Source organism: Meleagris gallopavo, chromosome 5, assembly GCF_905368555.1.
Source record: "Meleagris gallopavo chromosome 5, MGAL_WU_HG_1.1, whole genome shotgun sequence".
Classification (NCBI taxonomy): domain Eukaryota; kingdom Metazoa; phylum Chordata; class Aves; order Galliformes; family Phasianidae; genus Meleagris; species Meleagris gallopavo.
Genome location: NC_139408.1, coordinates 2644004 through 2671849, shown reverse-complemented (window position 1 = coordinate 2671849; position 27846 = coordinate 2644004). Strand labels below are relative to the sequence as shown.

Sequence of the window (27846 nt, the reverse complement as noted above, 5' to 3'; positions counted from 1 at the left end):
AATAACCCAGTTATACTGTTGCCCAGAATAATGATCAACTGCACAAAATAAGCCTTTCAATGACAAAAAAATGAGGACAGCAACAAACCCGTATGCTTTATTGACACTGAAGTACAGTTCCATTAAAATTGCTAAATGTCACTTAAAAAAAAAAAACAAAATGCATTGAAATTCAATACACAAAAGTCCTTGAATAACAACGTGATCAGTCAGTTACCTATAAATACAAAACCTGGTCACAACAACAACAAAAAAATGAGACAAGTTTGTATGTATAACTTTATACTTATTGTTCCAGCTCACTCAAGCTCATAAGAATGACTTTGCTTTCTGTACTGTAACTACTTTCTCTGAGAGGATTGTACACAAAGGTTGCTCTTGGGTTTATATATTACCGCAGGTGAAAACTTATGTGACTGACAAGGTACAGATCTCTTACTGTTCTTCATGGTAAGAGCACTTTCTTCCTTTGGAGGAGGAATGTGTACTGGTTTCCAAGGAATGGGGTTGCAATATGCTGGAGCTGGGTATGAATTTCCATTAGGACGCCCTAAAACATTTAGAAAATATATGTAACTGAAAAGGAATATGTACTCAGAGGGCTTTATAATGCATGCAGTTCTAATAATCACCTAGAGTAAGATAGAACAGTGTCTTCAGAGGAATATAGTAAATGCATGTGGCAATTCAAATGATTCAAAGTGATAAATCTTCTACCTCTCTATTACCAATGACTAGTTTATTCCTCTTTTATTCCTTTTAAAAAAAAAAAAAGTTGAATTCTATGCAATATTCAAAATGCTCAATCTCTTGTATAGTTAAAAGATGCATATGTATGTGAATTGGCTGCATCACATCACTTCAAAGGATTTAGAAATATTACTTCCTGTCACCACATATATAAAATACACATACTTTTTCCATCTTTGCTTAACTACAACTCTTCATTTTACTGAGGAGAAAAACATGCAAGTTTTCCACTATTTAATTAATTGTCTGCAATTATTAGCCTGGGGGACTTAGACCAGTATAAGAAAGCTGTAAAACACAGCAGAAGGAACACGTTGTTCTGTCAGTCACTTGTCTGTAGTGAAATTCCAGTGCACACATCATGAGGTTGAGTAAAACAAAGTCTATAACACATCCTATTGCATGAACACTACTGAGTATAGAAATACTTCTTAAAAAAAAAATAAAAATACTTAAGTGATTGCAGCTGTCAGGAAGTAATGAGCTACAAATGCAAAACATGAAAGCGAAGTGTATCATCATCTACAAGCAGATGTAAGCAAAAGAGCAACTGGTTGCTCATCTGCTACATGGATTTTCTTAAGCATTCAAAATCTAGGATTTAGGTCCTACAATATTTTCTGTCACAAACACAAATAATAATAATGATTTGATTCTATGAAAAAATAAAGATGAAAGTATAGGTTTTTGTTGTTGTTGTTGTTGTTGTTGTTTTTAAGGACATCTAGTTAAGCAGTGAAATGTAAAACAAAATGCTACTTCTTACTGCTCTTCAGCTTTTGTATCACGTGGAATTACAAACAAAACATAATAACAAAGTAAGACTCTCAAATCTCCACACCATCATCAGCATTCTCTTTCACACTTTCCCTTAAGAGTGAAAAAAGAATATGACAACAGATGTGAGGAGGTGTGAAGCAATCGCAAAGCTAAATGGAAACTGTCACTCAGAATAGAAGTTAAATCCCACATAACCCTTCTCAAGCAGAACTTCTGCCAGACCTTTATTAATCTTTGCATCTCAAAAACTGCCTCTTTTCTAACACGGACTCTGGTGCAACAAGAGGGCACGTGTTTTTTGAAACACAAGCACTAATTTTACAACTATGTCGACACAGCTGATATGCTTCACAGGAACCAGTAATTAGCCTGATAAGGAACTGAACAAGACCAAATTCGATTATAATTTGGTATGCCACATTATTCTCAAGTAACATTCTTTTCCTCTCCTAAATGACATAAATCACAGAATCAAAGAATCTATAAAAAACATACAAATGTCCAACCATAAAAGCTTTTCCAACTTACACCATATGGGATATTCATTCTCACGTGTCGAAACGAGATACTGGATGAAGATCTTAAACCAGCTTCATTTTACATTAAAAGATTAGAGGGAAGGAATCACATCCTAAGTCACTGCATATGTGTAGTAAGAGTACAAACCTGTAGACTTGCCCTGTGGAAAGCCATAACCATTTAATACAGGGCGCGGTTTATTTCTAGCATGACGTAGCCATTCATTAAAGATCTTCTCTGCTCTCTCTTTCTTCTCTTGCAGCTCAGCCTGCCTTTCTTTTTCTTTTTCCTGAAAATAGAATAATGTAAGATGTCTACAAAGAATGTCAGTATGTTTTTACAGGCATTGCAATTGGATTTAGATCAAGTTTAATTGATACTGTAAGTACTAACGAACTTACATTAACAAAGAGAGGACTAAAGGGAATGAATATTGGTTTAAATCTCTCTTAAGACTCCCATTTACTTTGGGAGTAACACAAAGTAACAAAGTTCCTTGTGCTGTGCTTCTTAGACATCCAACAGAGACACAGAATTGGTTTCAACAGGACACGAACACAACCAGTAGAGAACAGTTAAGTGTGTTCCAGTTACATGAGAAATTAGGAAAGTCTCCACAATTAAGGTCCTTGAGGCCTCTAAATTGGTCTGAAACAACTTAAGGTGTTTTTAAGATAACCCAAAGGAATTAGTATAGACACTTAAGAAGTGCTCACGAATCTTTTTTGCACATTAAGAACGACAGCTGTAATTACAGCAGGAACATAGACAAATTCTTTTAACCACAATCCCCCTAACACTTAACAGTAGCGTAGTACAAATTCAATTGAAAAAACAAAACTGTACCATTAATTAAATTTAATTACAATCAGTCAATTTTAAGCATAATAGTTGTAGTTGCCCACTCGTTTTCAGGCACAAGCATTACCCAATATACATGATTTGCCCCAGGACCTCAATGTCTGTTTTAGGAAGCTTGCAACATGTAAGGGGTCTTCTAGAGCACACTATAAAAATAAATAGCAGGTTAATTATTCAATCTGAATTAAGATTAAGATTAGGACTCCCAGCATCAGACTGGTATAGAGAAATAGAAAGAAAAATACTTCTCATTTGTAACACAATTTTTAACAATCAAGATATATAGTGGTGCTGAGAGAAAAATGACTAGAAGGGTGCCTATTTTCTGCTGGGGCTGAGAAATAAAGATACAGTTTGTGGTTCATATTTCTGTTTCTCTTCTCACATCACAGTTGCAGAGGGTTTGCTTGGCTCTGCAAAAAGCTAGTAACAAATATGCATTTAATGTGCATCTTCCTTTGCTGGCCACACCTCAATATCTTCAGCGCATCAACAGTGTAACTTCAAAACTATTCTTAACATACATCACTCCATCTGATAAATTCCAATTAATTTAATCAAGCAATATACTTAATATGTTAGGTAAAGCCATTCAAAGACATAATTAACTGACGAATACCTTCTCTTTCTTCCTCTTTTCTGACTCTTCAGCTCTCTTCTTCTTTAACCATTCATTATACTTCACTTCGGCCTTTTCTTGTAACTGCATTTTTTCTAGTTCCTTTGTGGCTTTCTCTGCCATTTCTTTGCTCAATTTTCGTTCTCTTTCCCTCCTTTCCTAGACGAAATAGATCAAAGAAGAAGAATTTTCAAAGTGCAATATGTTTCAATGGGTAGTTATTTTGAGGAATGCTTTTATTACACAATTACAAATAAAATAATCATAACCCTGAAAACGAAACCTACTCATCACTAAACACAAGACATGATAAAAATTTACTTTCAGACTCTCTACACTATTATGCTTACTTTGATGATTATTTACTTAGACATCTTTTTAAAAAGACTTCCAACACTTCTCAGTATTTCTGGAAAAGAAATCATGCTGCAACTCTTGATGAGCACGTTTTAGATTAAGAAGTCTACTTTTCAATTAAACTAGAGCAAACTGTGGTTCTAAATGGAAGTCAGTCCCTTCTGAGTCACTGACACACACATCAGCTCTGTAAGATATGATACACAGAGGTCTTATCACTTCTGTGTCTTTCCCAAGTGTGTGAATATAATGGCACACAGCATTTTGAGAGCCATTCTCTAAGCTAACGAGCACATACTGAAGGAAGCATACTCACATGAAGACTAACAGTCCCACTCACTACCCTGTAACCTTCTGAAATGCCTGGGGTTCTACTGCTTCAGTACTCCTACATCTTAGCTCACTTAGCTCTGGAGAACCTGCATACACAAAAATCTTTACTAGACAAACTATACACGTGACTTGGAGGACAAACAGAAAACTTGAGATCAAAAAAATTGCATTCAGAGAAAAGAAGTGCTGAATAAAAATGTTTTTTCGGAGGGTAGGTAAGCTTCTTAGATAATGAATTCTTAATCACAAAACTTTAAATGAGCTTAGCCAGAATCATATAATCGTTTGAGTTGGAAGAGGCCTTTAAAGGTCATCCACTCCAACTCCCCTGCAATGAACAGGGGAACCTATAACTCCATCAGGTGCTCAGAGCCCCCTCCAGACTGACCCTGAATGTCCACAACGATGGGCATCCTTCACCTCTCCCAGCAACCTGTTCCAGTGCTTCCTCACCCTTACTGTAAAAACTTTTTTTTCCTTATATCGAATCTACTTCTCCCCTCATTTAGTTTGAAACCATTTTCCCTTGTCTTATCACAACAGACCTTGCTAAAGAGTCCAGCTCCTCCTTTTTCACAGCCCCACTTTAGATACTGAAAAGCCTCTCTCACGACTGTCGAGAGCCTTCTCTTCTCCAGGCTGAACAGCACCAGCCCTCTCAGCCTGTCCTCAAAGGGTTGTTTTTGTGGTCCTCTGTGGTTCTCTGAGGGGAGGAGTGGCATTCCCCAGAGGACTTTGTGCCCAGAGGAAGAAAGATGGAGTTCCTGGCAGGACACCAGCTGCTCTCCCTCTTGCAGGCTCTCGATTTCACAGCACAGAAACACATGGTTCCCTCTGCAGTCTACAGCATAAGGTCTCAGCTTTGGACACTGTCATTTTGTTTGATTTTGTTGGATTTAGTAAAATAACGCCGCTCTGTTGTTGTTGTTTTTTTAAGACCCACCTACTATCTCCCTACCCCTCCTTGTCCCCCCCCACCCTTTCTCTCCTGAGGCTCCAGCCCAGGAGTGCCCTGCCCTAAATGGTTAACACTTTTGTTGTTGCTGTTTCTCTTTGGGCCTGTGCCCCCTGTCTGGGACACAGATATAGAGAGAACTCCATGACACCAGGGTAGATTGGATGGGAAGGACTGGCTCCCTCGCCCTGCTTTTGATGCAGCCTAGGATACAGTTGGCTTTCTGGGCTTTGAGGGCATACTGCTGGCTTGTGTCCAGCTTCCCATCCCCCAGTACCCCCAGGTCTTTTTTGGTAGGGCCGTGCTCTGTCCTTCCATACCTCAGCTTGTACTGATAGTTGGAGTTGCCATGACCCAGATGCAAGACCTGATACTAGGCTTTGTTGTACCTCACGAGCTGCACCTGGGCTCACTGCTCAGCCTGTCTAGGTCTCTCTGGATGAGGAATGGATGGCATCCCATTCCTCAAGAGCGTAGACCCCAACAACACACAGCTTGGTGTCATCCACAAATTTGCTGAGGGTGCACCTGATACCAGTCGATGTTCATCGACAAAGATGTTAAAGAGCATCAGTCCCAGTTCTGACCCCCTAAAGGACACCATTTGTCCATGATATCCATCCAGATGTTGAGTTACGGACCACTACTCTCTGGGTATAATCTTCCAACCAGTTCCTCATTCACTGAACAGCCCACCCACAAAATGCATGTATTTTCCATTTGGAAAGAAGGATTTTGTGGGGGACTGTATTAGCTACTATCTGTGCTGCCCCAAAGTTAAATAAGGCCCTATGTGAACAACAACATGCCGTGCATACTACCGTGAAAGTCAAAGCTACTGCTGAAGTTGTACTTCCAAAAAGGAATTGCAAGGACTGGGAGGGTTCCATACAGAATTGCAGACTCCACAGCTGCCCAGAAATTATTCTGCAAATAAATCAGAAGTGCTTCCTTTTTCTCTCTAGCACAAAACAACTCCTGCAGAAAGGTGGTTTACATCACATTCCCAGCTGCTTTAATAATCTGGTTTGTGTCAAGCTCCTGTCACTCCAGCCTTCCCAGCTTCCCCCCATTCTCATTTCTTTTTCTTTGATAGACAAGCCTATCAAAAAGGCTAAGAATTCTTCAATCCTTCCTTCAATAGCTTCCACATATGTAAGGGGAAGGGAAATTATATAATTTGTTTACGTGTGGCGTTGTCAGATTGAGTTTTAAAAATTCTCTTTGATCTTGTGTTCCAAACAGACATACCTATTCACTAAACCACCAGTAAGTTTACATGTACTTTAAAATATGATTACACACGTTACATAAATTAAAGTATTGATTGTAAAATGTCCCATTACTTATTGCAGGAAGAGCCTGTTCTCCTGCCACTCCACCCAAACACATTATTAAGCAGAAAGGATACAAATCTGGCCTGAAGGTTCACTGCTATGGGCTGCGATCCTATCAGGTCTCGGAACCTAATAAAGACTGGGCTGGGTCAGTACTTGGAAATCCCCCACCCAGAACAAACCCAGCCATGGCACAAAGCAGTCCTGGTGACTCAGTGGGCAGTGTGTGCCTTACTGAGTCAGTATCAAACCAGTGTCTCATCAACAGAACTATTAAGCTTTCAAGAAAAAAAAATAAATCAGACCTATGTGTATGTTGAGACTTGTCAAAGAAATTTTAGATTTGATGAGGCATCACACTTTACTGCCTTCTGCCAAAAAGAATTTCTAAGGCAGAAAATGAACCCAATTACCACTGAAACAGAGACAATATATCCAACTGGAAGAAAATTAATAAAACATACATTCCTGTATTTTCATATTAATAATTAACTGAGAGGCCGCATAAAGCAGAGCTGCTTTATATTCTGCATTTTCTACATACGGTCTCATGGCAGGGGGGGCAATCTTTAAAGGTCCCTTCCAACCCAAACCCATGTCATGATTTTGTAAATAGAAAGATTTCCAGAAATTTAGGCTGTTTGGATTTTTTAAGATACTTCTCACAACAACTGTTTTCCTGTTTTCTACTCTACAAATATGACAGTGTTTTTCTTTTCAGACATGCCCCATGATTGCACTGCACAGTTCTGACATCTTTGCTTCTGTATTCCAGCATCATTGGATACTGAATGATTGGTGAAATACAGGAAAAGACCACACTGTCAACATCAGAACATATATGCAAGTTTCCTTATATATCTTCACAGCAATCTGGAATGTCAGCTGCATTTACAACTTCAGAAATAGGGGTCGTTCAGCTAATTGTTATTATCTTTTCAATTTAGTCCTATCACACAGCTCAGTCACCAACCCTGGCTCACATAAATATGTCTATAACCTCTCCAGAACTGGCAAGCAAAAAAAGACAAGAGGAGAGAAAGGAAGTCAGTGATACAACACTACCACAGGGCAGGGTTACAACAAGGTTCACAAAGTCAGTGTGGACTCTATTACAGTCTAGAAGTTGGAGAGTTCTAAGACAGAGCATCTTTCTGCTGAACTGTGTTTCTTTAAAGAATTATCATGTGGGTATTTGCTATAAGTGACAAGCAGAAAGTCTTAGTGTGTTTGGTCCATGAATATTCTCAAGGTCTTCAGAAGAACGCAGACTCCGTGAAAGCTGCCACAAAACACAATTGCTCTCACTTTAATCATCTGTCACTCTGAATTCAAGCTCTGCAAGACTACCCACAATTAAGTTTAACACTGAATGTGAGAAATTGGTTCATTCTACTGCAGAAATCTAAAAGTAAGCCTTACACAAATAAGATCCGGGTACAATCTAAAGTTATATAGATTGGCCTTGCACAACGTCAAAGATAAACTCAACATGAAGGGACATCAAACACTGTATTAAAAAAAAGAGACTGTTTTGTAATGCATTCCACATTCCGGGTTTAGATGCTTAGAAATATCACTCCTTCATAAATATAATGAAATATTCATTAACTGGAAGAAAGACAGCATGAGCATGACTTTTTAGCTTGAAAGTCATGCTCAAACTGCTGAACAATCTGTATGCTGTATTAACAATAGTGAGAGGTAACATGCATTCAGCAGTCTTTAGAAAAAGGATTGTGATGCAAGTCTCTCTTCTGTAAGGAATCATACAGCATATCAAGAAAGAGAAGCTGTCTCCAAGAATATTGCCATTCGTTGTTTCGTAGCGTGATGGCTCCAACTTCCATATTTCCTCTTGCTTCCTCCTTAAAAGGACTGCCAGCCAAAAGCAAAATAAATGATAAAAAGATGTATTTTTCAATGAAAAAGCAGCAACAGCAAATTCTCCCATCCTGCAATTTTTCGCATGACAACGGTGTTTTTCAGCAAGTAAGGAAGTCTTGCTGAAAGAAATCAAAGAGGAATAAAAAATCTGGCCATCAAAATTCTAAGAGTAACATCTTTTTTGCTCATACTTAGCTTTAAGAAAAAATAAAAAGCAATGTCTTGTTCTCTTGTCAGTGACACAACACATTTGGGATGTTAGTCAAATTAATATTGGCAGCAGAATATTTTTTTATTTCAGTGCAAGGTGTGTAATTTTACTCTTTACTCTCTCAGCTTTGCTGGATATCACATTAATATAACAACGTATTACATGCAAGTTAAAGGATATTAACAAGATGAGTTAGAGAATTGCAGCTGTTTACGATGCAAACATTCTGCTTTTGAGATTCCAATTACTCTTACAAATGTGTATTACATACATATACAGGTTTGGGCTGGGATTAAATTTTCTTCATAGTAGCTTATGTGGTTCTGTTTTGGATTTGTGACCAAAACAATGTTGGTAACACAGCAGCGTTTTCTATAGGGCTGAACAGTCTCAAGGCTTTCTGTTTCTCATGCTGTCCACCAGCAAGTAGGCTGGGGGTTCTCACAAAGCTGGGAGGAGATGCAGCCAGGACAGCTGACCCTAACTGACCACAGTGATATTCTGTATTATATGATGTCATGCTCAGCAATGAAAGCTAGGAGGAGGAAGGAGGAGAGGGAGGGAGACATTTGGGATTACAGCATTTGTTTTCTAAAGTAACCATTAGGCACAATGAAGCCCTGCTTTCCTGGCAATGGCTAGATGTCTGCCTGCACGTGGAAAGTAGTAAATTAATTCCTAATTTTGCTTTGCTTGCACATGAAGCTTTTGCTATACACCTATTCAACTCTTTTCATCTCAACTCCTGAGCTTTCTTGCTATCCCTCTTCCAGCTCTCTTCCCCATCTTGCTGTTGCATGGGAAGATACAGAGGAAAGTGAGAGAGCAGCTGTGTGGTGCTTAGCTGCCTACCAGGGCTAGCCAACAATATGTAATGGAAGTTCCTATACATAAACCTAATATATACACAAACTGATTTACCTTGATATTTCTAAGTTTATATTCTACCAATATTATAAAAATGAAGTAGTTCAGCAGCTAATAAAGGTGGATTTCACAGAATTGGAAAGTACATTAAATAGATTGCAGACAGTGAAAAGAACTGCATCAGTATCAATTTAAGTGTTTAATCAAAAACTGCTGTCGTCAGTCCTCACTTTTAATCTAAATACTTTATTCTGCATGAATTCATAAGAGGTTTCTGTAAGAAATTCATAACATAATACTCTAAAGAATTAAATGGTCACATTATTTTACAGACGTTTCACAGTCCATGCATCCACGATGCATTTCTCAAAGCACCTGGTACTCTGATTTGCACCTGGCAATTAATCACTGTATCACTACTTAAATGTACCTAATTTAAGCATTCAATCCCACAGCTGTTGATAGGAACCAGAGACTTCACATCTGTGCATCAACAGTTAGGTAAAGAAGAAACTTGCTACTGTTAACAACAAGCTTCCTATTCAACAAATAGGGCAGAACAACAGGGAGTTGGTCATATGTAACTGGGGTTCTTCAGATATGGACTTGTAAACACAGCACTCTTGAAACCTTAAACCCAGATTATGTTTAGAATCTATCATAGGAGAGGCTGGGACCCTGTTTACATGAAGAACATTTGGTGTGAGACCATATAGAAATCCATAATCAAAACCATCCTCAGCTCTTTCCAGAAATATCTGGAAGAGGATGTAGAGGAAAGAAGAAACGGGATCTGGAAAGACAAAGGTTTTATAAACCAATGAGTTCTGTGTACTGCTCCTCATCCATGAGAGATAAGATTCTGAGAGTAAAGTCAAAAAAAAAAAAAAAAAAAGAAGCATGAGAATGAAGAAAATAAGCTTTCACAACCACTAATTCTAATCTAAAGGAATGAGCCAGTGGTTAGTTTTCAATGTCTATTCAAACTTTAGAGCTACGATGATGGGGGGGATTCAAGGATGTCAATTCCTTTACTTTTAAGCTTCACAGTTCAGCCATAAGTTGTCTCCAAAGAGCTCGTTAGTGAACAGGAGTCTAACTACAGCAATTAGCAATCAAGCAATCATTTTAACATTAAGCATTAAGATGCATTCTAATGGCTTTGCTCAAAGTCCAGTTCTGTGTACCAGTCAAATCCATTTCAAAATAAGGCTACTTTAATAATGAAAACGTGACACTGGACAGCTCTGCTTTTCCAGCACTCGTAATCACACACACCTCATTTTTTATCCATAAACCTAACAGTAATGAAGAAAAAGATTCTGGAATCTAAATCCATGTCTGGAGATACCTTCAGAGTTAAAATATTTTGACCAATATTCCTGTGACTTGTAACACAGAGCTCTATTACATCTAAAACAGAACAAACCAGACAATTTACTGTCTGCCCACAAATGACTCAACCTTCAAAGACAGAGAAAGTAAAATTATTTTTGCCCAGCAGAGGTCTAGTATCTCAATGATTTGTAAATTTTGAAGGCATTATTAGAACCACAATAGCACCTGACAGCTGACTTTTTACCAAGTTTCTCCTTCCTTGTGAGCTGCAAAATTCCTTTGTATTTCCATACATATTTCACAGCTTAGAACGTTCTCTGACAGTTCACTCTCAACCTCTGAAATCACAAAAACTTATTCACACCGAAGTTTATTAAATGGTGACCACAACTTGATTTTCAAAAATTATTTATGCAAAGTGACTGGAAGCATGCAAAAAGCCTCACATCACATGGTTTTTAATAGACATTAAATAAATACTGCCCTCAAGTACTTCTTCCTAACTTGAAGCTACTGGACTGTATGCAACAGTCAGAGCCCTACAACTGACACTGCCACGTAACCAAGTGCTACTGGCTTGATACATAGAAAAAGAGCAGAATTCTTTCAGGCCCACACAAAAATTCTGGCGTGAATCTGCCTTATAAAGATTTTTCCAGCAGTGTCCTGGAGCTGCTTAAAGACTCTGTGCTCAGGATGAAGGAAAAAGTTCCACGTACACTCAAAGATCCCTCACTTCTTTCATCAGCACAGTGCTCAGCAAAGGGGAAGGATTCAGATTTGCAGAGATCACAAAGGTAACGTCCCTGAAAGGCTCATTTCTTGTAAAGCACTTTCTGTATTCTCTACAAAGAGGTGAGAATCATCAATAGGACACAAACAGGGTGTGTGCTTAATATTTATTTTAGTGAAGAAAACTGAGTTTTGTCCTCAAGGAGCACCTTTTTATGCTAATAGGAGGAAACAGAGACCTTTTGCACGAGTACATCTATTTTCTGAGAAAAATCATAGCAAGTATTCATGAATCCAACCTGAAACTTCATGTGAAATCAGTCACAAACACAGATTTAGCCACTGAACTGACCTACTTATCATTCAGTATGTGTTACCCACAAGTAATCTTGTGAAAACTTGTACTGTGGAGGAATATGCTGCAGAAATGTTAGAATTCTAAAGAAAGCTAAGCCTTCGAGAACCTTTTTTTTCTTGATTTGAGAGTGGTTTACAGAAGAGACAAGGCAATGAATCATCTGATTTAAATGAAAAACAGATTACTATTGGTAAGTGCTTGGGACGTGGCCTAAGAATGACCATAAGCTTCCAAAACATAACATGTACAAGTCCAAACACAAATACTTTCTTCCCCCCTGCTGTTCTCTGAGCTGATGCTGCCATCAGAAAGACCTGCTCATCCCACTGCCAGCAGAAAGGAAGGAGTTAATCAGTAAAGCCACAAAGCTAAAGTTACAGGAGATCACAAATGGGTAGAGATGTACAGAAGCTGACTGAGATAGACAGACACCAAGGAGAATATTCAGTTTTGAACTGTGAAGTGAACCATTTTAATATGTAATCACACTTGTTCAAGCCAATGAATAGCTGCAGGAAGCTGTTAATTTCTGTTTTAGAAGGGGAAAATGTCACTGTACTGAATAATCAGTCTTATACTTTTTGCTGAATACTTCAATAAGGAAAGTCCCCTTCCACACCATAATGAATGCTTAAATCAGGTTCAAGGTTATGCTAATCATCCAGTCAGCAATGAAGCTAAGAGAAATTAGGAAGCTAGGTTCAAACCCAAGTTTTTCTAGGGGTCCTAAGACTAAATTAGGCCTTGATACCTAGCCAAAAGCAGTGCTGTTGGGAAATCTTCCTCTGATTTTACTGAGAACCAGCAGTACGGAACAGTAAGAAATTGGAACTGCTACAGACCATAAGACAGTGAACAAATATGCCCTGAATTACCAGGGGCTAAACAAAACCAAATCTCCCCAACTTTTCTATTTTTACCACCCAGGACACACAGTGCTTGTATTATAAGAGAGCTGTACAGTGTCCTGTTGAGATCAAGATTCTGGCTGGTTCTGACATGGGATTTTGGCATCCTCTCCAGAGAAATGAAAAAGATTGCCTGATCCCATTGTGAAATGACTTTTTAAATGAAGAAATTCCCAGTTGCAAGCTGTGGGCTACCGATAATATCCTAAATCTGGCCTCACACCTCAATTATCTCTCTCAACTCCACCATGCTATTTTCCTGTCCACAATGGTATTTAAATAAATCCTTTTTCTGGCTCTATTTGGTGTACAAGACACTGCAGTTAAGTTGGAGACTATAATCAATATGCTAAGGCATTGAACCTAGGAAGTCAGAAAGCCTAGGGTATAGCAAAGATCAGAACCCCAGCTGTAATTAGCAGGCTACTGCACAAGATGTGAGACAATTATCAGTTACCTGACTATTCAGAAAACAAATCTCTTTGGGGAAAAAAAGAATAAAAAAAAAATCAGTCTTGGAAAATTTGTTAACTGTGTGAGCATGTTTTTGTAATTTTCAGTTAAAACAGTCTTTCTTTCAGCAAACTAAAACATGGCTGTCCAAACAGTCTAAGTAAACTGCACACAGGTTTACTTAAGCACAGCATGTGCCAGAATACTGGCAGCTGAAGTATAATTTACCTCTTCTCTTTTTTTTTGCATCCATTCTCTGAGCTTCTTTTCGGCTGTCCTTTTCTTTCTCTCAAATTCTTCCTTTTGCTTCATCTTCTCAAGTTGTATATTCATCTCCTAATTAAAAAAAAAAAAAACACACATCTTTAATACCTCACAACCACATATACCAGCATGCTCAATACTGGAAACAGTGCTGAAGATAAAAAAAAAAATTAAGCATTACATTTGGAACACTTTTCTTCAAGATTTTGGAAAAAATGAATGACAGTTAACACAGAAACATTATGAAATATAACCAATGGAAATGTAGAATTTTTACAGTATGAAGACAGGCTGAGGGAGCTGGGCTTGTTCAGCCTGGAGAAAAGAAGGCTGCAGGGTGACCTCACTGCAGCCTTTCAGTACCTAAAGGGAGCCTACAAACAGGAGGGGAATCAACTCTTTGAAGGGGTTGATAACAGCAGGACAAGGGGAAATGGTTTTAAGTTGTAGGAGGGGAGATTTAGGTTGGATGTCAGCGGGAAATTCTTTACAGAGAGAGTGGTGAGGTGCTGGAACAGCTGCCCAGAGAGGCTGTGGATGCCCCGTCCATCCCTGGAGGTGTTCAAGGCCAGGTTGGATGGGGCCCTGGGCAGCCTGGGCTGGTATTAAATGTGGAGGTTGGTGGCCCTGCATGTGGCAGGGGTTTGGAGATTCATGATTCTCGAGGTCCCTTTCAACCCTGGCCATTCTGGGATTCTGTGAACTGGAAATAGATATTTTCGTTGGGCTCCAGAAATACTTCAGTACAAATCGTTCCTTGGCTCATTTAAACATCAGTCAATGGAATCTCAAGTGGTACTACTACTTTTCTGCAATACTCAGATGATTTACTACTCTGTATTCAGGAAGTCATCAAAGCTAAGTGATGTATTACTTATCTGTGACATTTAATATCAAAACAGGAACATTAGGGCTTAAGTCCAAGTTTACTGAAACCACAATTTTTAAGGATTTCATCGAGTTTCAGAATAAGATCCATATTTTAAATATAATAGAAGAAATTCTGAAGTATTTCATCTTTGTAAGGCACAGTAAGTACATAATTACTTACGACTCTTTGAGGAAATGAATCAATAAAGAAAAATCATGATTAAGGTAATTTAATTCATCCTCCTCGAGACCATATGAGAAGTCCTTAAACAAACCTATTTGCTGTACGACAGCAGAATGGCTCTTTTTTCATGCTTAGAAATCAAAACAGAGGGAGTTACCAAACTAGAATCTAAAGAGAAAGATGTGAAACGTGTAGACAATGTGAATAGATCAGAAAATATTGCTCAAGTTTAGCAAACTATTTTGGTGTTACACTGACCTCTAAAACGCTGTTTTAAGACCTTCCAGTGTTGGGAGTTACAGAAAGAGCCTGAGGCAACCCATGTATGTTACATACACTTTACAGATTAAATGAATCACAGAAAAGTGAGGTTGTTGTTCAAGGTCAAATGGTAAATCAGTAACTCAAGTGAGAAATTATCTACCTTTGATGCGATTATTCTAACCACTACCCAGTTCTTCCAATTTGACTTTCAACAATAGTATCATTCAATCAACTGCAACAACAAATATATTAATCATGAAAAGATAGGGTGCTCTCACTTACTTCTGCCCCAGTCTCAGCGTTCAAGAACTGTTGGTTTGCAAGGGGGACAAAAGATGGAAGGAGGGAAAGAAATCCTGGGATAGAGCAGCACAGTCTGGGAAATGACACCAAGTAGTTGTGCAATTACCCACTGATGGGTAACAACTCTGTCTCATGTATAACCAAGCAGCTTGCAGTGCTTACACCCAGCACACACCCTGTCATGTTTTACTACCTACACACAGGCATATGTAACCACAGTGAAAATCAAGGTACCAATTACATCAATACATTATGCTCTTTCAAACTCAAACCATTACCTGTTGGTAGGATAAGCAAAATATTACAGAGCACCATTTCAATTACGTGCAACATTTAGCAAAAGAGAAAGCTCAAGGCATGAATCATGTTGGAATTGTCAAACCTAACACTACAGAGGTCTAAAGAAACTGAAAATAATGGACAAAATGGCTAGTTTTTCTAAAGGCAACAGAAAATAAAATCCTGGCGTTTGGTGCTCGCTATTTGCTACTAGATTTTATGTCAAGCTAAGACACATTCACCTCTGCAGCTTTAGCTTGTAAGTGGGCACGTAGTTCCTTCTCTTTTCCAATGAACCATTCTTCCCATGGTGAAAGATGATCTTTCAAAGGCGAGTGCTCATTTGCTTCTGTTATTTCAGAGTCATCATCCCTCCTGAGTGAAAAATGAGAAACATAAAGGAACATTATCTGTCAGAACTCTGACTGAAAGTCTATCCAGTTTTGTTGTCTCAAAAAATCCACATTTCTCTCTATTGTAGCAAAAATTACATTATTCTTCCACTTGTGTAGTAACTTCCAGGACGGTAAACAGCATTCTTTTTGTGTTCCTCATCATCCCCCTTGCATTCTACTTACCAAGTTCTAGCTTGTGACTTTTTCTATTCCATACTGTGGAACGGGTTCAAACATTACCTTCTATGAACTAATCAAACCCAACATCAGAAACAAGGAAGCATTTCTGTCAATGAGAGGCTCAAATTGGCAAGCAGCCTTTTGCAAAAGCAAAGTATAATCAAGATTATTTTCAGTCTTTCAAATCCCATAGAACTGGAGGATATTCACTCGGAATCCATTCTTTCTAAAATTTTCCTCTTTAGAACACATTCACAGGAAATACACCTTAAAAAATATGGCTTGTGCACAACACTTAGTGATATTATATAAGGTAAGACATTTAGTAGAACGCTTTGCATAACTCACTCATAACTTTACTCATGAGTAATGCAGCGATCCTACCTCCAGGCCAGAAATATATTTTATAATTTATAATTCTGTACCTGTACTCCCTCCTAAGTAAGAGAGTACAATAGGCTTTAATTGAAAACATACCAGAAGATTTCCTTAAGCTCTTCTCTATCTTACAAGAATTTTTCTTAACAACAAAACAGTGAGATCAGACTTCACGTTAATATTTTACATGAACATATGCACTCTGGAAACACCTACCTACACGCTTCACTACAGGGAACAACTCTGTTTGCTTAACTGAAGCTATGAAAGAGGCACCCAAACAAGCATATTACATAATGCTCCTGAAATTAATCTTCTATGCGTACATTTAAAAATAAAAAAAATATATATATATATAAAGTCTTGCACACAGAACACACATAGGCAATGTGCAGAGAAGAGCACTGCAGGCCTAGAACTGCTTGTACCTGTCCACCTGCTGTGACGTGTTATGATCCACACAAAACCTGAATTTCATAGGATTCCCTGTTAGAACGCCAGCATATTCATAGCCTTCATCAGAATAATTAAAATAACAGACTTGATAAAGCAGCGCACTCTCAAGCGTACATTTGTATTTAAATACAAGTATCTTAAATTGGTTTAGATGAGTTTGGCGTAGTACTGAAGTTCGATGAGCAGAACAGTCACTGAAGTCACACCATCTGATGTAATACTGATCTATACTGAAATTATAACCATTACACAAGGCCTCAATTTCAGCTCTTCTCTTCTACAAATGCTAATTTTCCCATGTTAAAAGTTAGCCGGAGGCAGACATTCATGTAGTTTCAATAGAACAACAGCACCACACCACTCTTTGAGACACAGTGGAGGAGTGGCTGAGTAAGAAATGGTTGTTATTATTATACCTGCAATCTTGGCAGTTACACAGGGGAGCTGCTAGATGAACATTTGGTGGGCACCCATTAGAATCAGAGAGCCACAGAATGGCTTGGGTCGGAAGGGACCCCAAGGATCATCAAACTCCAACGCCTGCCAGCTGTGAGATCCAGAACTGGACCAGGTTGCCTGGCACTGTACAGGGACGGAGCATCCACGGCCTCTCTGTGCAGCCTGTTCCGCTCTCTATGTAAAAAACTATCCTGACATCCAATCTAAATTTTCCCTCTATGAGCTTAAAAGGAGTAAAAGCAGAAGAAAGACTGCAAGTAGGCTGACGGGCTGCTTTAACCCGAGGGTTCTCATCGTTTTCCACAGATTTCTCTTGGATGTTTAGCTCTTCTTTCAAGAAACAAAGCGCAGCTCAGCGTGTCCCGCATTCCCTCACTGCTCATCTCAGAGATGAGCTCTCCTTCCCCCGCCCCACCGACCTGCTCACTCCCCAGTGGGAGGCCGTATTCGAGAGCGAACCGGACCTCTCCTCCTCCTCCTTCTCCTTCTCCTCCTCCTCCTCCTCCTCGCGGAAGCCGCGCCGGGAAGAGGGGAAGGAGCAGCTGGAAGGGCTGAGCGGCTCTTCGCCCTCCGAGCTGCTGAAGGACGGCGGCCGCGCGGCCCTCCTCATGGCGGCCGAAGGCTCAGAGGAGAGCTGTTAGCCGCTCCCGCGCAGCACCGCACCACCACAGCGGAGTTCCCGGCGGCCACCGCGCCGCCGCCATGGAGACCAGCAAGCGGCACCGCCCCGCGCATGCGCGCTGTGGAGACAGCACTGCAGAAGGGGCCTCGCAAGGGCAGTTGAGGGGACAGTCCCCTCCCCTCGAGCGGGTTGAAACGTACAAAAAAAAAAAAAAAAAAAAACAACCCGGCAGACTGTGATCTAAGCACCCCTGTAACACTGACTACATCACTAAGCAGCAAATCCATATTCTCGGTATTGAAGGAACTCTAGGCACTTATAAGTAGATCATAGAGCTGATCACCATCCAATAGATTCAAGTCTCATTAGCTACAGTCTCTAATAGACAGCAAATTACACCAGTCAAAGTAACAAAACGATTCAAGCACTGGAGACAACAATATCATTAGAAACCAAGCATCAGGCTGAGTAAAGTTACAAGCATTTTGTTGATATGTTTTTCAGATCATAGGACACCCAATACAGTATGCAAATCGTCAAGCTTTGCAACATACAAACTATATATCTATACAGCACATGTGTCTGTGTATGTGCTGTATACAGCAAACAACTAGAGTTGTTTGATGTCCTGCCATGCAAACAGCATGAGCAAAGCTTCACATTGTGACAGGCATGAAAACTTCAAGCATGTCAACAAGCTGCAGTCCAAGATAATTTCAATATATCTTACAAAAGCCGATTCATTTTCTGGGGAATTAAAGAATCGTTACTGAAACAGCAGAAATTCAGCTTGGAGAAGGTCTCTGGGGAGACCTCATTGTGGCCTTCCAGTACTTGAAGGCAGTGTATAAACAGGAGGGGGAACGGCTGTTTATGAGGGTTGATAATGACAGCGCAAGGGGGAATGGTTTTAAACTGAGCCAGGGGAGGTTTAGGTTGGATATTGAGAGGAAGTTTTTGACACAGAGGGTGATGACGCACTGGAACAGGTTGCCCAAGGAGGTTGTGGATGTTCCCATCCCTGGAGGCATTCAAGGCCAGGCTGGATGTGACTCTGGGCAGCCTGGTCTGGTGGTTGGCAATCCTGCATATATAGCAGGGGGTTTGAAACTAGATGATCTCTGAGGTCTTTATCAACCCAGGCCATTCTATGTTAAAACTATGATAAAAACCATCTGCCATGGCAATAATTAAGTATGATTATTATGAAAGCCTAAACCCCAGGTGACATGACGAAGAACAAAAGTTGCCACAAACAACAATGTAGAGAATGAATGTATATGTAAGAATCCACATGTATATACACACGTGTGCACAATCCACATGTCCCTACAGCTATTACTGTTGTGAAAAATCTGCCAAAAGTGTTCACCTCAGAAGTGACAAAACCTAAGCTCAGTCTTTCAGAGCTAACCAAATTTTGCACCATCACAGACTGTGCTCTTTAAGCTATATAGCAAGAGGGAGTTAAATTCAGAGTAAACCCATCCATACTCCTATACACCTATAAATTGGGTCTGTTCAATGACAATTAACATGCCTGAACTTCCAAATGATCCTAACAATGTGCTTACATAATTCCTAATTGTCATCCACACTACTTGAAAAACCATTTTCCACAGAAAATGGTGCTGAGAAACTAATTTTACAGGTGATGAAACACCTGTAAATTTCTGTAAACAGAAATGAATTCAATTCTAGACATAAATAAACTATTATGAATTATTAGCTTCCCCGATTTGACAACTCTATGAAATGTGAGAATTTGCCAACAACTCCTCTGAAATATTTTTTGAAATTTAACTGTAATCTGATCAGCTCAGCCTCAGAGAATGTAATGACCTCTCAGTTGAATTTAATTAACGCTAATCAGATTTAACAAGAAGAATCAAATGAGATTGCTCTCAGAAGCCATGTCTCTTTCCACACGTGCATTCAGGAACACAGAAAGAACATAAAATCCAGCTAAAAAATAAATAAGTAACTAAATTAAGGCACAAACTAAGGCATAGGCTACATACCTTTAATTAGCTGATACCAACCAACCAGACGCCCACGAAGAACGTATGTCTACATTTTACTTGCCAACTGAAAAAAACACAAAATAATTTGAATAAATGTAGTTCAGTTTAAGAAGTCTGAGCCTTTGCACTTCATGATGTGGGGAAAAGTGGTGCCACACAAAACTACTTAGCTCCATGCTCACAGTCAGAGCTGACCAAGTGCCCTCTGCCTGTGCACCACTATTTTTATGCCTATATCTATAGTTCTGCTTAATTAAAGTGGTCTTGGATTGCTTCAGTTTTCCTTCATTTTCCAGCCCATTCTCACCTTTGCAGTACGCCATTCCCATTACTGGTCCCAGTTCAGGCTTTCTGTTCACTGCAAATACAGAGCCATCTCTTTTTCAAGGACCACAGCCTTGAGAATGAGCTTCTCTCTTCAAGGGAATGTGCAAGAATCCTACGAAACAAATTTATAGTGAAAACCCAACTTTACAATTCAATAGCATGATTCCAGCTCCACTCAGTAGGCTGGATTTCAGCTCCTACATAATCAAAACGCATCTGTTTTTGTACTGGTTGGAGATCATAGCACCACTACTGTTGCACAGCCTTCATTTTTTGAGCTACTTATGCAAAATCTTTACCTCAGTCCCCATTTAAAACTTCAGTTTTTAGCAGATTTATTCACTTACTCTGGGAATGACATTTGCAGAAGACACTAGTGAGTTACGCATTCTTTTGTTACTGGAAACCAATGATAAAACTCCTAAGTTGTTACCCTCACATCTGAACAATTTCCTCATAGTAAATACAGCCACATTCACCATTAACTAGTACTCTCAAATAAAACCTAAATAATGATTTTTTTTCCTAGTGCAGTGCCACTACTGCAACAGTATGGAACGTGCCCATTCATCCTCCATGCACAACAAGCAGTAAATAAAACACAGTCATTTATGATGCATTATCCCATTCCACCTTTCATTTGTTTCCTTACTTTCTGAATCATATTCAATTACTAGCTTGAGAGTAAATAGCTCAGATTCTACTGCAGAGTATATGAAAGGCAATATTAAAAATCTCTAGCTAAAAATAAACTTATTATACTAGCAATAAGAGATCAAAAGCATCTATGTAATTAAAAGTTATTAAATTGAGAGTACGTATGAAATAAACTGTACATTGTGCTTTTAATTAAAAATATTACCCTGTAAATTAAAACCAAAGGCTTAAAAATTACAGTCAAAGTTAAAAGTATCCTGGTACAACTCTGAGATTTCTGAGTAAATTTGTGATTAAACTCAGGAATTTCTACCATGATGGAAAAGGTCAGAAGGGATCTAAACCCAGCAGTTGTCAAGTGGATACATTATTTATGTAATTTTAGATAAAGGGATCTCACCAGAATACTTTCTTAGAGCAAGTTGTCAGCTGTCCATAAACTACTTAACAGGGAGAAGGCGTGGAATATCTCAGCAACAACTTCTGGCATCTTCAGCTTTTCCCTCTGCACCACTGCAGAAAGCTTCTTGGCTCAGGACATCAGGAAAAGGAAGAAAAAGTGAATCCTCTCCTTACTCAAAAGCTTTCATTTGTTTAAAGTCAACAGCAAATTCTTTTTGCCCTGCTACACCTGGTGCTGGAGTTCAGTACAACGGTTGCTTAAGGTTTCTCTCAACATCCAGCAAAGATGGGTGACAAAGGAGGGATTAAGTACCTGGTGGTTGGATTTCTCTGCATTCTCCTCAAGCGATTGTCCACAGGAGTTGGGCATTTGGTGATCGAGACAGGCAAGTTCAGCAGCACTGCTTCTCAATGAATTAATTTTAGTAGCTAGGGCCTGCATTCCTTCTCCTCTACCAGCTGTTAAAACCTGAGCATGTTGCAAGACACTGGACTGACTGCATTAAAAGATAACCGCTAGCACAACAACTCAAACAACATTAATGCTGCATAATGAAATACTGGAACTCCACATGAAGAACATTTGACCGTTCTAAAAGCATTTCAGTGAAGGCTCATTTTGTAAAACAGAAGACAACACATATCCTTACTCAAGAGCACTGTGGAAAATTCAGGTGGCTTTTTGGAGCTTGATAGCTAGATTTCCTTCCTACTGGTTATAAAATGGCATCTGAAATTTGTTTTCATTTTCCAAAATATTATTGTCACCTGTGAGTAGCTGACCAACAGAGGTACCATGCAATAAACCACCACTTCCAAAATTATGGTTTCAAACAATGGAAATGCCACAAAAACAGAGTCAACATCTGTACCATCTTCCAAGCCATATTAAAAGCTTGAACTTGAATACAATACATGACGTCTGTTTTAAAGAGACTGCTTTGCAAAAATGTAAGGACTTCTCTGGAAGTTTTTACCTTTTGCAGACCTAGAGGCTGCATTCATCAGAAATGGTGAATCCACTGAATCCACAGTACACTGGCAACTTTCTTATTTTGCTGCCTTTTCCTGCCCCAAACCCTAACCACATTAGTTCTGCTGGTTGCTGTCTGCAGTTTCATGCCTGTGCACCATTTTCAGCTTTGGAAAAACAGATAAATAACCATCGATGTTCATGTACCCTTTATTTGCTTTCAGTGTAACATTCCATGCTAATTGCAGATGTAATATTCATGAGTATAAATATAAGAACTAACAGTTCTGGATTGGTTTTCTTCTGTTTTTACAAGTGAATATTTTGGCTTACAAAATTAACAGCATACAGTAAATAATCCTCCCATATTTTGTACAAACTACATGATTTTGATATACAAGGATTCTGTTTTTATTACAGTGACAATATACAACCATGTCTATTTACAATGCAAAAAGTATATAAACCACATTTTAAACATTCTGCTACTGGCAGCCACTATTGTTTAGGAGGTAGCTTTAATTAACAAAATGAAGTGAAGCCACATTTCCCATCATGTGTTCTATCAAATAATTTACAATACAAAGATAAAAATTCATTGTATGAACAGTATATACAGGTTAATTCTCAAAACTGCAATCTAGCTTTAAATCTTAAGAAGACTGTTTCCAGAGTGACTGGGATGGCAGTAAATTCGCTCCTGATTTATTTGTTCAAACAACATAATTACTTAATTGTGCATTCATAATTTTATATCGATCAGATATAAAGATTTCAAACTAAACGTAGATACATTGGGATCACTTAAATCATTTGGATCTCAGGACATAAATGGTTTAAAAATAACGCACGGACTGACGCTAAAAAAAAGAAAAACTGGCAAAAATGCTGTTCTTCTATTGCAAAGAATATTGCTTTCTGTTTCTTCCCCACGTGCTAAAATCTAAAACTGCTCACAGACATTATTGGTAAGCACTAGCACTCAACGGGCTGCAGAATATTAGCCAGTCTTTTTTCTTTCTTTTTTTTTTTAAACCAACTCACAAGCTGTGTAGGTTGGCAGCACTGCTAACACACTGCCCGATGCATCCAAGCTCCTTCCAACAGCGTGACCCTACTGTGTAATACTGAAGAAGATGGCTGTGGTTCACCTGAAGTAACGCATCGTCACTGAAAAACATCTTCAGCCCTATTATTCCTGACAGCTGTTATTGCATCGTCTGCAAATATTGTGGGTTACAAGTGTTTTTATTACAACAATCTTTTTTAAAAAGAAAAATTCTGAACGTTGGCTTGAAATACAAAACAAAAATGGTATTCCCATATTGCTCTCACAGTTATGCATGGGAGAACTAATCCCTTTTTTGGCCCTGCAGTAAAATTCATCCTGAGATTCAATGCTGAATACAAAGCTAGCAAGAAAGCTGTTGCTTAATTATAGAAAAGTCACATTTAAAAATAATTTCTTTAATATTAACGGCTGTCCTTTATATTGTGCTTTGGCAGAAAAAAAAACAAACAAACCAACACATCAGAACTTATCGGCAGCAGAAGTAAAACACAAGTGGAGTACAACGTGGAAACAGATCATCAGCATGTAAAAACGGTATAAAAGGAACCGCTATTGCTTGGACAGAGTAAAAATACTGGGTAACAAATTTGCTTGACCAATTATTTACAGTCAGGGCAATTTATTTGTTTAATTCTTTTTAAACGTATGGCTCAAGAAATGACTGCCCACTTCCCTTCTTTTAGAAATGACACTAAACAATGATTACAAAAGTGCTTCCTGCTCGAAAAGGCTGGAAGAGGCAACGGTCTGTGAAGCGTGGTACCTCCTCGTCAGGAGAGCCGGCAGCCGAGCCTCTCAATCTTTAATTCTTGGTATGTTGTAGGCATAGCGAACCAGAGGGAAGCCTCGGCTTTGGTAGAAGCAGGCCCGGCCGCAGGCCTGCACTTGGTCTGAGCTGTCTGACACAAAGGAATCATCTTCGTCTGCGTAGTCAGAGTGGGCCGACTGGGTGCCGCAGTCCGACCAGTAGCCATCCGGCCTTTGGCAAGACACCACCGCCAGCGTGGGGCAGCTGTGGGATTTGATCAAGTGTTTGCACGGCACGGGCTTGGACAGGAGGAGCGATTCGCAGCACTCGCACACGGCGATGCTACCGCCCTGCAGGTGTGTGTACATGCCACAGTCGTAGTAAAAATCCTGCGTCGCGCACCCTCCCTGAGCGCTGACAGAAATGGCTACCGCTCCGTTCTTCCTGCTCACCTGGCGCCTGAGCAGCTTCCAGTCCTCCTTGAACTTTGGGTTGAAGAAGACATACAGGACCGGGTTCAGGCACGCGGGTAAGGGAAAAAATATCAAGGTAACAGACTTCATGATCTCAGGGCTGATCGAAATCGCAGTGATCAACGGCGCAAACGAGAAAAACGCAACAGGGCAGAAAAAGATGCAGTTTGTGAAGATGAGCCACGCCACATGCTTAATCATGCTGGACTGCGAGTTTTCTGAGAGGTCCTCTTTTTCCAAGTTGCAGTAAAGTTTAGTGTAGATAACGGCCATCAGCAAAAATGCCAATGAATTCAGAAGCACTAAAGTTACCGTGAAGCCCAGCGAAGGCGTCTCTCCAGTGGGGAAGGGCAAGCAAAGGGGCGACGCCGAATACTTCGCTTTATGGAAAAGTGGTAAGCATCCTGCTACCACAGCACACAGGAAAGCAAGAACTGCTGCAATTTGAAACTGTTTTTGGTGATTGCTTTTCCCCTTTTTAATGATTTCCTTTGCAGAGAAGCTCCGTTCAACAGCCGCCAACATCAGGAAAAAAATGGCACTTTCTGATGAAAATACTGCAAGGAAGCCGGTGACTCTGCAACCGCTGCCTGTCTCCCACCATATGCCAAATTCAGCAAATCTTCCCCAAGAGACAGCGTCCAAGAAAGTTAAAATACCAGTATAGACTCCCATAAATAAGTTAGAGATGGAAATCAGACCTATAAACAGTTTGGAAGATGGCAATGGAGCACAAGATGCAAATATCGTTAACATGACAAGCAGGTTGAAGAACAAAGCAACCAAAAAAATAAACCAGACAGTAAGTCGAATCATCCAGCTTCCCAGTAAATATTCACAAGGCTTAAAAGCACCTACAAAAAACAAACAAAACAGGACAACCAATTTAGGGGAAAATAAACCCAAAAACTGTGCCTTAATAAGCAAGATCTTCAAATGTTTTACAAGAGCACTACTCATTCATTAACTGATGAATAGAGTACCCAGCTGAATTGCTAAACAGTCACTTGAAAGTAAGCTGCTCTGCTGAAGCTATTTACAAATTAATTATGCCTGAAATAGTAATTACTGTGATGAATGGTCACTTGGGAATACTTTAAATAAATAAACTTGATAAACACACTTAACTACCTTTTAGCTTCTCAAAATAGCTTTTATTAGTGTCACCTACATACTTCATTATTGTGGTTTTTTTTTTTTGAGATTTCATACCTTATGAAAAAGCTGGCAACTATACAAAATCAGAAGTTCAGAACCATCTTATAAGGGGTAAGGATTTCTTTTTTTCTTTTTTTTTTTTTTTTTTTTTTTTTTAACATGCTCTCTGAAAACAAGCTTTACAAATATGCCTTTTGGAGGTGCTTCTGGTCACAAGGAAATGTGCGTAAAACAGCCAACAAATTCAATTTATCAGCTTTAACAGGGACAGGAATTCACCATGAGTCCTCTCCCCAACTCTGTCTTCCAGGAGGGCTTTGTGAGCTTGGAAAGCCATATACGAAGAAAGAGATTTTCTTCTTCTTTTGCCACTGAGGTGAAGAACTAAGTGGTAAAAGAAGAAAAGTTTAAATAATAATGTCTAACAAGCAAAATAATATGAGGCAAGACCAGCAAAAAGGTCACTGTTTCTGCTTACCCTTCTAATCCTTCTAATTGCTATTTATTGCATAGGAAAATCCCACTGATTTTAGGTAACAATTAGAAGAATTTAACATCTCCTTTATCCCCATTAGGCTCTGCTAATTGTCCTAAACACAATACCAAGGAATCACTCCATGCAGTCAGGCCCTCTGTGAGCTGAAGACAAAGCAAAAAGCCACCAAAAACCCCACTGCCAAACCAGACTCACAGAACAGCTCCTGAGCTGTGTGCATCCAGAGCCCTGGATCCTGGCCCCATGCAGCTCCCACCCTCCTTTTAGGGAAGTGAAAGGTAAGCAAAACCCAATCCTAATGCTGGCTGCAAAGAAAGCTTCAACATCAGCACAAACACCTCCTAAAGCCTCAAGCAACTTGCAGAAATAACTGAGGTGACAAGACAGGAAAAAATCTTTTTTGCTTCTCTGAATGAGCAAGCTTAATTTCTGAGTAATAATGGAGTAATAATTTCTGAGGAAATAATGCTGCTAATTGGATTATCAGACCAGCAGAACAAGCAGTAAATCCCCCTCCCTTTTCTCCCTTTCTTTCTGCAGGTATTCCTGAGCAGGAGGTCCTCAAGGGATCTAAACTGAATATTCTTAAAAATAAAAACAACTTCCTACCTAAGAAATTTTAAAATGCCAGAGTTGTGCTTCCAGAATCAATTTCAAGTCTGTTCTCTAATCGCTGCATCTTTAGACAAAGAACAAGAACATCCCAAACCCAATGGGAAAATTCGTGCTAGGGAGAGTGAATTTTGCTGCTCGAGTTCAAAAATCCATTCCTGCCATTAGGCAAAGTGGAAAGTGGATCTACGGGCTGAGCAATGATTCAGAATTTAGGTGGTGGGTGGAGTGTCCTACTTATGACCAGACAACAGCACAGCAGGGAAAATAAGTTGTTAGTATGGGAGGGACTGGTGAAAAACAAAGCAAATTGTGAACTCGTAAAACAAGCTTTTAGTTCCTTGTAGAGCTACAGCATCTCTGGTATGGGCAAAAAGGCTTTAAAGATTAAACCTGTGTAACACATCATCTGAACTCTCATTCTGCAAACAGGAGCTCAAAGCACATCAGCAGCATTGGTCAGATTAGTTCTCAGATAGCATACAGTTACGTTAGTAGTGTATTTGACTTTCTGACCACTTTTTTTTTTTTTTTACTGTAATCTGGAAATCTTTGTAATATTCTATACACTAAAGCTAGAACTATCTCAAAAGGTGAAGTGCTAACAGGTAAGTTTTCACAGTGGATGTAAAATAAAATACCAGCCTAGGAAAAAAAGAATAAAACTTGGAAAACTTCTGTTGATCCAGAATCAGCTTCACTGGAAGCATACCTCTCCCCTCATCTATGTACTCCTATCCATGCAAACAGGAGGATACAAGATGTGTAAAAGCTTCTCTCAACAGCTCATGGAAAGGGTGAGGAAGTAGGAGGCACCACAGCCAGCAATTCAGGAGCTGAGGCAGAGCTGTGTGTGGAAATGCATAGTGGAAAGAAGATAAGCAGAAGGGCAGCAATGAAACTGCCTGGAAATATTTGTCTACAAGATCAAAGACTTTCAACACTCCTGAGCCATTCAAGCCCAAACTGCAGTTCTGGTACGCCA

The 27846-nt window shown here is 39.4% G+C and overlaps 2 protein-coding genes across 4 annotated transcripts in view; both read right to left on the bottom strand.

Annotated features, from left to right (window-relative positions):
• Positions 1–71: 71 nt before the first annotated feature.
• CCDC34 (coiled-coil domain containing 34) lies at positions 72–18034 on the bottom strand. The gene is made up of 6 exons (XM_085223891.1): positions 17717–18034; positions 15672–15804; positions 13494–13601; positions 3530–3688; positions 2197–2338; positions 72–550 (listed from the first exon to the last, which is right to left on the bottom strand). Exons 1-6 carry the CDS (start codon positions 17905–17907, stop codon positions 342–344), a joined length of 942 nt encoding a protein of 313 aa, XP_085080017.1. The 5' UTR covers positions 17908–18034; the 3' UTR covers positions 72–341.
• Positions 18035–22496: 4462 nt separating this feature from the next.
• Positions 22497–27846, bottom strand: part of LGR4 (leucine rich repeat containing G protein-coupled receptor 4) — a 58871-nt gene continuing 53521 nt past the window's right edge. For all 3 annotated transcript variants that reach the window (XM_085223887.1, XM_085223888.1, XM_085223889.1), the window contains exon 18: positions 22497–25449. In XM_085223887.1, the coding sequence (XP_085080013.1) occupies positions 24170–25449 (1280 nt within the window). In that variant the 3' untranslated portion in view covers positions 22497–24169. The remainder of the gene's footprint in view (positions 25450–27846) is intronic.